This window comes from Sparus aurata, chromosome 14 (assembly GCF_900880675.1).
Source record: "Sparus aurata chromosome 14, fSpaAur1.1, whole genome shotgun sequence".
Lineage (NCBI taxonomy): Eukaryota > Metazoa > Chordata > Actinopteri > Spariformes > Sparidae > Sparus > Sparus aurata.
This window is the reverse complement of record NC_044200.1, coordinates 25,561,725-25,574,106: the sequence shown is the minus strand read 5'-3', so window position 1 is coordinate 25,574,106 and position 12,382 is coordinate 25,561,725. Positions and strand designations below refer to the sequence as shown.

At 45.0% G+C, this 12,382-nt stretch overlaps 1 protein-coding gene across 2 annotated transcripts in view; it reads right to left on the bottom strand.

The window, feature by feature from the left end:
• stab2 (stabilin 2) overlaps window positions 1-11,699 on the bottom strand; it is a 36,116-nt gene extending 24,417 nt beyond the window's left edge. The window contains exons 1-14 of one of the 2 annotated variants that reach the window (XM_030440550.1): window positions 11,550-11,699; window positions 10,766-10,890; window positions 10,249-10,364; window positions 8,716-8,801; window positions 8,431-8,497; window positions 8,236-8,331; window positions 5,119-5,241; window positions 3,081-3,277; window positions 2,673-2,800; window positions 2,445-2,578; window positions 1,972-2,051; window positions 1,635-1,784; window positions 179-322; window positions 19-81 (exon numbers count right to left, since the gene is read on the bottom strand). In XM_030440550.1, the coding sequence (XP_030296410.1) occupies window positions 19-81; window positions 179-322; window positions 1,635-1,784; window positions 1,972-2,051; window positions 2,445-2,578; window positions 2,673-2,800; window positions 3,081-3,277; window positions 5,119-5,241; window positions 8,236-8,331; window positions 8,431-8,497; window positions 8,716-8,801; window positions 10,249-10,364; window positions 10,766-10,890; window positions 11,550-11,657 (1,617 nt within the window). In that variant the 5' untranslated portion in view covers window positions 11,658-11,699. Of the gene's footprint in view, window positions 1-18; window positions 82-178; window positions 323-1,634; window positions 1,785-1,916; window positions 2,052-2,444; window positions 2,579-2,672; window positions 2,801-3,080; window positions 3,278-5,118; window positions 5,242-8,235; window positions 8,332-8,430; window positions 8,498-8,715; window positions 8,802-10,248; window positions 10,365-10,765; window positions 10,891-11,549 lie in introns of those variants that run through there. The other variant, XM_030440551.1, reaches the window with a different exon arrangement.
• Window positions 11,700-12,382: the final 683 nt, after the last annotated feature.

Here is a 12,382-nt window from a genome sequence, read left to right as displayed (position 1 = left end):
TGACTGTGACCTACTGACCTCCAACAAAGACTTGAACTTGTCAAACTTTCCGTAGTCAGAGATTATCTTCATCAGATTCTCCTAAAAGGAAACAACATGTTTATGTAACGAGTCTGATCAATAAACCAATCAGAATAATGTGGACACAAACAGTTCGGTATTGATCTGGTGTGTTCACCTGTGTGTCACTCTCCACTGTGGGGGAAACACTGTCCATCAGCTTATTGATGATGTGAATCATCCCGTTAGACGCCACCAGGTCAGGCTGCACGATCACACCTTTCTTCCTGCTGCCATGGATACGGATCTTAGTCTGACTGTCCTGGAGGAACAAACAGACGGCGTGTCACACCAGGTTAATCACACCGGATCAATCACACCAGATCAATCACACCAGAATAAACACACCGGATCAATCACACCAGATCAATCACACCAGATCAATCACACCAGAATAAACACACCGGATCAATCACACCAGAATAAACACACCAGATCAATCACACCAGATCAATCACACCAGAATAAACACACCAGATCAATCACACCAGATCAATCACACCAGAATAAACACACCGGATCAATCACACCAGATCAATCACACCAGATCAATCACACCAGATCAATCACACCAGAATAAACACACCGGATCAATCACACCAAAACAAACACGCCAGTTAAATCACACCAGATCAATCGCACCAGATCAATCACACCAGATCAATCACAGCAGAACCATCACAGCAGATCAATCACACCAGATCAATCACAGCAGAACCATCACAACAGTGCAGCTGGCTGATTATTGAATAATTGGATCATTTGCATTGGTTAGTGATTGAAACCTCATCTAAACAAACAACTCTGTTATTCTATCTTATCAACATCTCTTACAGATTATTATTTTTATTGTAATCAGAAACAGCAGCAGCTAGCAGCAGCAGCAGTTAGAAGCAGCAGTTAGCAGCAGCAGCAGCAGTTAGCAGCAGCAGATAGCAGCAGCAGTTAGAAGCAGCAGTTAGCAGCAGCAGTTAGAAGCAGCAGTTAGCAGCAGCAGCAGTTAGAAGCAGCAGTTAGCAGCAGCAGTTAGAAGCAGCAGTTAGCAGCAGCAGTTAGAAGCAGCAGTTAGCAGCAGCAGCAGATAGCAGCAGCAGTTAGCAGCAGCAGATAGCAGCAGCAGTTAGAAGCAGCAGTTAGAAGCAGCAGTTAGCAGCAGCAGCAGATAGCAGCGGCAGTTAGCAGAAGCTAGCAGCAGCAGCAGTTAGAAGCAGCAGCAGATAGCAGCAGCAGCAGTTAGAAGCAGCAGTTAGAAGCAGCAGTTAGCAGCAGCAGCAGCAGCTAGCTGCAGCAGCAGTTAGCAGAAGCTAGCAGCAGCAGCAGTTAGAAGCAGCAGCAGATAGCAGCAGCAGATAGCAGCAGCAGTTAGCAGCAGCAGTTAGCAGAAGCTAGCAGCAGCAGCAGTTAGAAGCAGCAGCAGATAGCAGCAGCAGATAGCAGCAGCTAGCTGCAGCAGCAGTTAGCAGAAGCTAGCAGCAGCAGCAGTTAGAAGCAGCAGCAGATAGCAGCAGCAGATAGCAGCAGCAGTTAGCAGCAGCAGTTAGCAGAAGCTAGCTGCAGCAGCAGTAGTAACTCACCCCTTCTGTCGTGTCCGTCTCAGCTGATTTTCCAGTCAGGGTGTAAAAGACGTCTGTTTTTTTCAGAGTGTCAAAGGGCATCACCCCGGCAACCAGGTGCATCTTACACAGGTATTTAGCTTTGGACTCATCAGCTGTCAGAGTTCTCACCTGGACAACAAACACACACCTCAGTAACACACACAAACGATCTCCTCAGTTAAAGTTCTGGTAGAAATGTCTGGTTTTGAAAACTGCCGGAGTAAAATATTTAAAATCAGACTCAGGTTGTAAAGAAATCACGTTTAAACGCAGCTGCTGATGAAAGTTGATCCTCAAATGAATCTGTGACTCTTACTGAAGTTCCCCTGAAGCCTTTATTGATCGGGACAAACAGAGTGAAAGGACCCAAACTCTGCAGAGGCCACGAGAGAGAATCTGAAAACACAAACTCACAGAATTACACCCAACGTTATTTATTATGATGGAAGACTTTCAAATGAACTATATTGTGAAGGAACAGACTGAGAGACACCAGGCTTCACCACTAATCACTGACTGACTGTAATCAATCATGTGTGACGTCATCAGAGGCTCCTGGAGCTGAACACATGAATCAAAATCACGTCTGAACCAAACTGATCTCATGTTCAGCTCCCCCTCTCAGTCAGCTTAGAAACTCTGTTCTGTCACACTGAATCACACAAAGACCGTTTGTGGTCTCCGGTTGTGGACGGACAGTTTGACAGCCGACTGAATGTTCCTACACAGAATCGTCTGATGGAGGAGATGTTTGTATTTTCACTGAAACTCAACCAGTGGTGATCGTACTGAACAGAGTGATGGCGCTGCTCAGCTGTCCGCTCCACTGTCCTCCAGGCTCAGTGTTCAGACTCGTCAGACGTTGGATGATGTTCCCATAACACACTTTACCGTTTCCAAGGTAACCCTGGAGACAGGTGCACCTGAGGGACGGACAGACAGGTGATCTGTGTATTAATACGTGTTGACAACGTTCAGCAGATCCAGCAGTGATCAAAAAGAAAGTAAAGGACTGACTCGACTCTTCCTGGTCCCACAGTGGAACAGTTGGCGTTCTTGTCACAGGAATCAGGTCTACAGGAGTCCGTCAGGCTGCAGCCGCCATCCAGCAGGTTGTCGAAACCAGGAAGACACTCACAGTGAGACTGGAGGAGACAGCAGAGGGTTAATGTCCTTCAGTCACAGTCATCTGAACCACTGCTGGCCCTACAGATAGTGTTCCTGATCCCTCTTTCTGGTCTTGATTCAGATTCTCCTGCTTGTGATCCTGATCTTTATTCTGATCTTGTTTCTAATCAGGATTCTGATTCTCTTTTTTTTTTATCCTTCAGGATCCAGATTCTATTCCTGTATGTTGTTCCCAACCAGGATTTTGATCCTGATCCCAAACTTGTTCTTGAACTTGATCTGGCTGTCCATCCTCACCTTTCCCGGTCCATCATAGATGCAGCGCGCCGACCCGGCGGAGCAGCCTCCCTGTTTGGTCTGACACGGATCGATGGCCATGCAGACTCGTCCGTCGCCGGTGAATCCCTCGTTACAGGCACACAGGTGCTGGTTTGGACCGGTGTGGACGCAGGACGCCTGGACGTGACAGACGCGCTGGACACACGGGTTTATAGCTGAGGACAGGAGACGAGACTGTTAAAGTCGTGTAAAGCAGAAACAAATTTGTGTTATGAGTTTGTCACACCACAGAAACATGTGTCATTGACCGCTGAGCCAAATTTGAAAGATTAAAAAAAATTGCCAAGTATATAAAATTAGGTCTCAAAATCATGGAAAAACAAGCACTTCTTTCTGCTGTGACACGCTGGGGGCGTGTCAGTTAGAGGCGCTGGAACCAAGCCCACACAGGGAGGAGCCTCCTCCGTGTACGGTACAAGGACGTAACTTACAGTAACAATGGAAGATAGCAGCACCATCAGAGGACCCAGCCCGACCTGTTTGAGCCATCAGAGCCAGAAACTGACTCTGAGTCAGACACCGATAGTGCTCAGCCTCGTTCCTCACAGTCCATGTTTTACATTACACACAAACGTAAAACCCCAGTCTACATATAACTCCTTGTCATAGCTATATTGGTGCTCATAAAATATTACCTGTAGATTATCATTGTGCTGTCAGATGGACTCTGCTCAGGGAATGAGGCCAAATCATGTCATGATTAAATGCAATAACATTCGCTAACATGACATGGACATGACAGGATGCACGATGTAAAATCACTTTCAGGATTTGCACCTTCAGCAAAATGCATTTAATTGCCCAAATGTACAATATTTATAACATATATAAGCACACACTTACACTTAGAGCTTAGATCTGTCCCAAAAAAAATCAAGCCCGACCCGACCCGAGCCGAGCCCGTGCAGTGATGCCGGTACCGTGTTACTCTAATCACTTTTTTCAGTGCAGAGTAATCTAACACGGGAATATTTCCAAACCATTAATCAGATTAAAGTTACTTATTTAAATCACTGTGCGTTACTAATATTTTTGTCATTTTCCTTAGTAAAAATATATATTTTTGCTTTCTTCTTGCGTCTCGGGGAGTGACGTCATGTGCGCGAGAAGTCACGTTTTCAGCACGAGGACACTCATCACGTGTAACACCACGCAGCGGCACAAACAACATGGAGGGAGGAGAGAGATGCTCCTTTTGTAGCTGGAAATACAGTCATTATTTTTAGTTATTAAAAAAAAACACACACACAAATAATTGATCAAGGGCCGGCATGACCTGGCCCGAGGATATTGACCGGAAATATCGTCCCGGTCCGCGGTCCCGTTCGGGTCAGGGTCGGGCTCGGACAGATAATCTAAACTCTACATACACTCTCTGGCGGGCACGTAATGACGGATGAGAGACCTGTTGTCGGCGGGACGGTCGCAGGCGGGCACATGGTGGTGATGTTTAACTCTCCACAGTAGCTCCTCTTGACAAAATCGATCCACCGTTTCCATACGTTGTCTCCTTAGGAAACTTAAATAAGCTAACAGCCCCGTCACCCTGCACACTGTGGCATCCAGGAAAGATGCAGAGCGATGTGGAGGAGACATGACTGGTTAGCTAGCTGCAAACTATTGTAAGCAATGCTATCCACGTCTGGAGAGCGAGTGGGAGAACCACTGAAGCTGACGCGCTGAATGTATTTATACCACTTCCGCAGCAGGGCGGGGTTTATGCAAACCATGGCCGCATTACGTAACGCGGCCATGGTTTCTGACCCGCCCATTAAATCCTGAACACAGAAATGTTCAAACACAGTTTGTGAGCCGAGCTCCAAAATTAAATTCTAAATGGTTGAATGGCTTTTTACATGTTATAAGGAAATACATTTATGACCTGTTTGATGTGTTTAGAAGAAAATGGCTGAATTATCTTTACATGGACTTCAATGTCTGCTGTAAGACGTCCGATCCATTGATCAGTGATTATTGATGAATGTTGATGACTCACACAAACACTGAGCTCCTGATCTCTGGTAACCAGGGAGACACTGACACACCAACTGTCCTGTCAGAGCTTCTTCCATACAGCGAGAGTTCTGCTCACACCTGAGAGCCGCACACGCAGGTAACTCTGAAACACAAGACAGTTCCAACAGGTGAAAGACTGCAGGTACCATACAGGTGAGAAACAGCAGAACTCTGAGAACACAGGTAACAACACAGGTGAGAACACAGGTAACAACACAGGTAACAACACAGTTGAGAACACAGGTAACAACACAGGCAACAACACAGGTAACAACACAGGTGAGAACACAGGTAACAACACAGGTGAGAACACAGGTAACAACACAGGCAACAACACAGGTAACAACACAAGTGAGAACACAGGTGAGAACACAGGTGAGAACACAGGTGAGAACACAGGTAACAACACAGGTGAGAACACAGGTGAGAACACAGGTAACAACACAGGTGAGAACACAGGTAACAACACAGGTGAGAACACAGGTAACAACTCAGGTGAGAACACAGATAAGAACACAGGTGAGAACACAGGTGAGAACACAGATAACAACACAGGCAACAACACAGGTAACAACACAGGTGAGAACACAGGTAACAACACAGGTGAGAACACAGGTAACAACACAGGTGAGAACACAGGTAACAACACAAGTGAGAACACAGGTGAGAACACAGGTGAGAACACAGGTGAGAACACAGGTAACAACACAGGTGAGAACACAGGTGAGAACACAGGTAACAACACAGGTGAGAACACAGGTAACAACTCAGGTGAGAACACAGATAAGAACACAGGTGAGAACACAGGTGAGAACACAGATAAGAACACAGATGAGAACACAGGTAACAACACAGGTGAGAACACAGATAAGAACACAGGTGAGAACACAGGTAACAACTCAGGTGAGAACACAGATAAGAACACAGGTGAGAACACAGGTGAGAACACAGGTAACAACACAGGTGAGAACACAGGTGAGAACACAGGTGAGAACTCAGGTGAGAACACAGGTGAGAACACAGGTGAGAACACAGGTAACAACACAGGTGAGAACTCAGGTGAGAACACAGGTAAGAACACAGGTGAGAACACAGGTAACAACACAGGTGAGAACACAGGTAACAACACAGGTAACAACACAGGTGAGAACTCAGGTGAGAACACAGGTAACAACACAGGTGAGAACACAGGTGAGAACACAGGTGAGAACACAGGTAACAACACAGGTGAGAACACAGGTGAGAACTCAGGTGAGAACACAGGTGAGAACACAGGTGAGAACACAGGTAACAACACAGGTGAGAACACAGGTAACAACACAGGTGAGAACACAGGTGAGAACACAGGTGAGAACACAGGTAACAACACAGGTGAGAACACAGGTAACAACACAGGTGAGAACACAGGTGAGAACACAGGTAACAACACAGGTGAGAACACAGGTGAGAACACAGGTGAGAACACAGGTAAGAGGTACATCTTAAACGTTACATGACATCACAGGGCTCGACAGTGCGACTGTTTTGTTCACATTTGCGAGTTGATTATTTCCAGTGCGAATAGAAAATTACATTCAGTCGCATCAGTGCGACTCCGACAGAAACTGTAGTACATGCACCGTTTTGCTGTTAACGTGAGCACTGAGCAGTGATTTTTGATGGGTACTAATAATAACAATCATGACCAAAAATTAACAAAGACTGCAGATCAAGATAAGAAGCTGCAACTAGCAGTGAGCAGCTCTCTTTTCTGTTAGCAGTGAAGTGATGTACTCCATGACAGAACATTATAGAATATGATAATGTATACAATAACATTTAATGGTAAAAAAAAAAAGTACAGTTGCAGTAGGCTTATATTATAAATATGCAGCATATATATAGTTTATTATTATTATTATTATCATCATTATTATTTCTACGACTACTATTTTTCTGCATATTCTTGACTTTGAATGGGAGCTGCTGTAAAGCATTTCTGTTTCTGATTCATATATTATGCAGTCAGTTGTCCATATTTGAAGTTAAATTAAATGAATCAAGACAGATGTCACATTTACATGTCAGGGTGTGGTTATTATAGGCGCCTTTAAAAAATGATCCACTGCGGTCAGCCTTCGCCGGAAACTGCCGACATACTTAACAATACATAGAGCCGTCGCGGTGGTTCAGCCAGGTAGACTGATGCCTCCACTTTGGGATAAATAATAGTACTGTTTGTACAGTGCTTTCAGAACATCAGTCACCTGAAAAATGATAACAGAATTATAGGAGTGAGAGAAATGATACATCTCAAAATATTAAATATGTTGTCATTTCAATTTTGAAATTGTAATACTTGTTATTACGTAAACCCCTGTTACTTTTTATAGTTAAAATAGTTATTTTCATTTTTTCGTGGCTGGGCCACTAAAGTTACACATGGGGCCAGTCAAACTCTAATCTACTGGCCAAGCGGGCCAGGAAGAAAAGCATGTTATGTTGGACGCTGGGAGCAGCCGGGTAGCTGTAACTGTAGCTGTGAAGCTTTAAGACCTCCACACGAAGCAGCCTGGCCGTGTCCACACAGAGGACCTGATGCGCATCAGCCTCGAGGAGCCTCCACTGGAGAGCTATGACCCAGTCCAGCTGTAGAGAGGTGGCTCAGCTCCAGGCGGGTCAGGAGACCAGACTGTGTTGACTGCTGGAGCAGGGACATTCTTCCAGTTTAAATAGTTTTATCTGGACCTGGACTTAATGAATTAATGAACTTTCCTGGTTGGTTGTAATAAATGTTATATTTTCATACACACATTTGCGTTGTTTGTCTTTCCTGGTTTTTGTTAAGGCAAAGAGCCAGTTATAACATGAAGAATGAGTCTACAGGGTTAGGATTAGGCTAAATAAGTACTTTGTTTGTTTGAAAATGACGTTTTTACCAAAATTGCTGAATTTTCATTGTGCTACTAAAAAATGTTGTGTGCTACTACATTTTTCAGCATGGTAGCACAGTGCTACTTGGAACAAAGCTCAGCGTCAAGCCCTGCATCAGAACGCAGCAGCTATTGATCACATCAGGTAATAGGTGATCGATAAGGATCAACAGCAGCACACTGACCTTGATCACAGTTTGGACCTTTATATCCTGAGAAGCAGGTGCAGGAACCAGAACCTCTTAATCCAGAGTCACACACGCCGTGGACACACGAACACACTGAACACACACACACACACACACACAGGAAACAGAGGAGAGTGTGTGAGACATGAACACGACGGACGGGATCTGATTTACTGATTATTACTGTGTTACCTGAGCTACAGGTGGGACCATATCGACCAGGGGCACAGTCCTCACAGGCGACACCTGCAAAACCCACCTGACACACACACACACACACACACACACACACACGGACCCTGACAACAAAGTAACATTTCCCCAGAACCTGTTTTATATCCAGGTGTGTGTTTGATGTGTGCAGGTGTATTGTTGTGTATCCAGGTGTGTGTTTGATGTGTGCAGGTGTATTGTTGTGTATCCAGGTGTGTGTTTGATGTGTGCAGGTGTATTGCTGTGTATCCAGGTGTGTGTTACCTGACAGCTGCAGGTGCCGTTTCCTCCCAGTCCATCAGAACACACTCCTCTGTTGCTGCAGGGTCTGTCGGCCCGGTCGGGACATTCTGACAACAGGAAGCAGTGAGCAGAGGTTAGTGAAGGCTGTCAGAGTGTTGTTGTGATGTTGAGAACACACAGACGGTCCGTTGCATCACAGATCCACTCTACCTGTGTGTGTGTGTGTGTGTGTGTGTGTGTGTGTGTGTGTGTGTGCGTGCGCAGAGTGTGACCGTCAGCACATTTGAGTCCTGCTGACAGAGACTCTGCAGAGGAAGGAAGTCCTGGTTCCTGCAGGACGATCTGCATCCTGCAGGACTGGACTGGACATGTGACAGGACACACCGCTGACACCAAACATGTTCTGGTGCCACCAGAGCAGTTAGACAGCTGAACGTCTGCTGCTGCACGGGTCAGAGCCTCAGGTCATCAGGACGGTTCTCCTGGTTGTTCTTTTGTCTTCTAGCAGCTGTTGGAACACACTGTTTACACTGATTTCACCATTTACACTCCATTTATGAAAGAAGAAACATGTTATTGATCTAAACATGTCACATGTTACAAAGACACTAAACAGGAACAATATAGGCTACTTCTTTGTCCCCGTGGAGAAAGTCCCCAGACTCCCTTAACAAATGTGTCAGTTTAGTGAGTTGTTGAGTTGGAGACACTTTATAAACTCTGTGAAACTCTGTCTCTGACTCATTCTGCATTATTTGGACCTTCTTGTTCATTCAGCAAATGTTCTACATGAACTTCTTTCTGTCTGTGAGTAGAAACATGGAGTCTGTGTGTTTCAGGTCAGCCTGAAGATCTGAAGCTGCATCACTTTCTAAATCATCCTTTAAAAAGACTTTTATTTTCCAGTTCCATTTTGTTTCTTGTGTTTTATTTTCATTCTTTACAGAACTTTGAGTTCTTTGTGCTTTAATTGTTGGACTTTGATTGGGTTTGTTGCAGGATGGTTCTGGTTTAGTTTTTCCAGGTAAACTCTCTGATGTTGTTTCTTATAATAATCACAGATGATGTGAAGTCTGTTCTACGTCACAGTGATGGAGGTTTGAGACGGTGCACCACCTCCTGTTGCTAGGAGACGGGATGTGATCTCCATTTTGATTTTCTTGTGTGCATTTAAGAAGCCCGTAACAACCCAGGACCGCGGTCCCGTCCGTGACATCAGGGCTCGGACGTGGTGCCTCTGGTCTTTTCTTGAGACTTGACCACAAAAAGAATCTGAAGACTTTCCTCAAAGTGTCCGATCTCCTGATGTTCAGGTGTATTGATCACATCCCTGCTCCCCAGAGGATGAACCCTGTACATCTGATCTCCTCATCACTCTGCCAGCGGGTCAACAAACCTCTCTTTTATCGTCTCGCTGCTCTGGCCGGTAAAGCGTCTCGGGGGAACTTGTTGTGCAGGTGTGGAGGAGAACCGTGGCATTAATACGACTAAAGGTTCAAAGTGTCACACCAGGTGAGTCGGACCATAAAGACCTGGAGGTGTCAGTGAACTCACCGATACAGTCTGGACCCCAGAAACCAGGACAGCAGCTCCTCACCTCCTCCTCTCTGTAGCACTCGAAGGAGCAGCCGCTGATGGGAAGCTTCAGACTGGCTGTCCTGATGTAGTACCTGCAGAGAGACACAGGTACCTGTTCACCTGTTCACACCTGGTCCAGCTCACCAGGCTGCAGTTAGATCTCAAAACAGACCCAGTGAGCTCCGACTCTCAGGAAGCACTCAACAAAGTCTTTTTTTAAAACATCAGCTGACGTGTTTGTGTTGTTGTGTGTTTGTGTTGTTGTGTGTTTGTGTTGTTGTGTGTTTGTGTTGTTGTGTGTTTGTGTTGTTGTGTGTTTTGTGTTGTTGTGTGGTGTTGTTGTGTGTTTGTGTTGTTGTGTGTTTGTTGTTGTGTTTGTGTTGTTGTGTTGTTGTGTTGTTGTGTGTTTGTGTTGTTGTGTGTTTGTGTTGTTGTGTGTTTGTGTTGTTGTGTGTTTGTGTTGTTGTGTGTTTGTGTTGTTGCTCCGCCTCACTTGCAGTCTGCAGCCGTGGATCTGGGCGTCTGTTTGTATCCTGACAAACACGGCATCAACATGCTGATGCTGCATGAGTGACACGCCGTCCGAGTCCTCAGCACCGTCGTGTTCGAGCACAAGTTCTGACCCAAACACACAAACAAACACACAAACAAACAAACAAACACACACCTCATCAGTCGAGCTGCTGCTGACAGACTCACAACATCCAACTGGAATCAAGATTTGAAGGATGCACGAGTGTAAACAGGAAGTGAAGCTCCACACACACACACACACACACACACACACACTTTATTGATCCGTCTCATTGGCAGAGACGTGATCTGGAGTTCAACAGCCACGAGTGTAACTAAGTACATTTACTTGTGATGAATATGAATTGATTTCTCGCCCATCAGATGCAACAGATTGAGACTCATAAACACGTGTAATATATTGATCAGTGACTTTACTGAACTACATTTAACATCAGATACTTTAAGACTTTTACTCGAGTACTTTCACTTCTCACCAAAGTAACTGTAACACCATATCTTTACTCGAGTATGACTGGTGGTACCTTTCACATCACTGCTGCTCTGATAATGTTAAAATAATATGTTGTATAAATGATAGATAAGCATATTGATCGTATTGACTCTCAGCTGCAGAGAAATCTGTTACAATAATAATACAAAGTTTGATTTGCAGCAGTTTGAGATCAAAGTGTGAACTTTGATGTTCTGTGAATTCAACGACAAATCAATCAATACATCAATAAATCAATATTTAAAAGTACCTGATTTGCAGCAGCTGAGCTCTTCATCATCACCATCATCACCACCATCATCATCATCATCGTCCTCACAGAGACAAACAGCAGCAGCGTCCTCTGACAGACCTCCATGTTCCTCTGTTCTCTCAGCTGATCTGAGCTCAGTCTGTCAGAGGCTCTCCTCCTTTTCACTGTCTCTCCTCCTCCTGCTCCTGCTGCTCCTCCTCCTCCTCCTGCTCCTCCTCCTCCTCCTGCTCCTCCTCCTCCTCCTCCTGCTCCGTCGGTCCTCCATGTGTTTCCTGAACACGGCCTGGAGCTGCTGACTCAGAGGATCAACAGTCAGTGACTCCCTGAAACTGAACAGAATCACAGTCAACAGATTTTACTTCAGTTAAACCTGATTAAATGTTCTTCAGCTGTGTGTTCATCAGAACCAGGTGTGGAGCAGGTGAACACACCTGGTGGGAGGTGTGAACTCCTCCTCCTCTTCCTCTGATTCTGAAAAACCAATCAATCAAACTTTATTGATATGGCACCTTTCAAACAAATCAAAACGCAACTCAAGGAGCTTTGAGATCGATTAAATCAGAAAACAAGATGAAATATGGAGAATAAACATGAGCACTACTTATTAACACAACTGTTGATTAGAAATGTACAATAAAACAATAAAAAGTACAATTCTGATAAACAGAATAAATGGTTTATAAATGAATGAATTCAAGTATCAACAGTAAAACATCAATGATCAGATTATAAAAGACATGAGCGCGGCTGTAGCTCAGCAGGTAGAGCAGGGCAGCTAGTGAGCAGAAGGTTGCTGGTTCAAATCCCAGCTCCAGGCTGAGCTGAGCTGC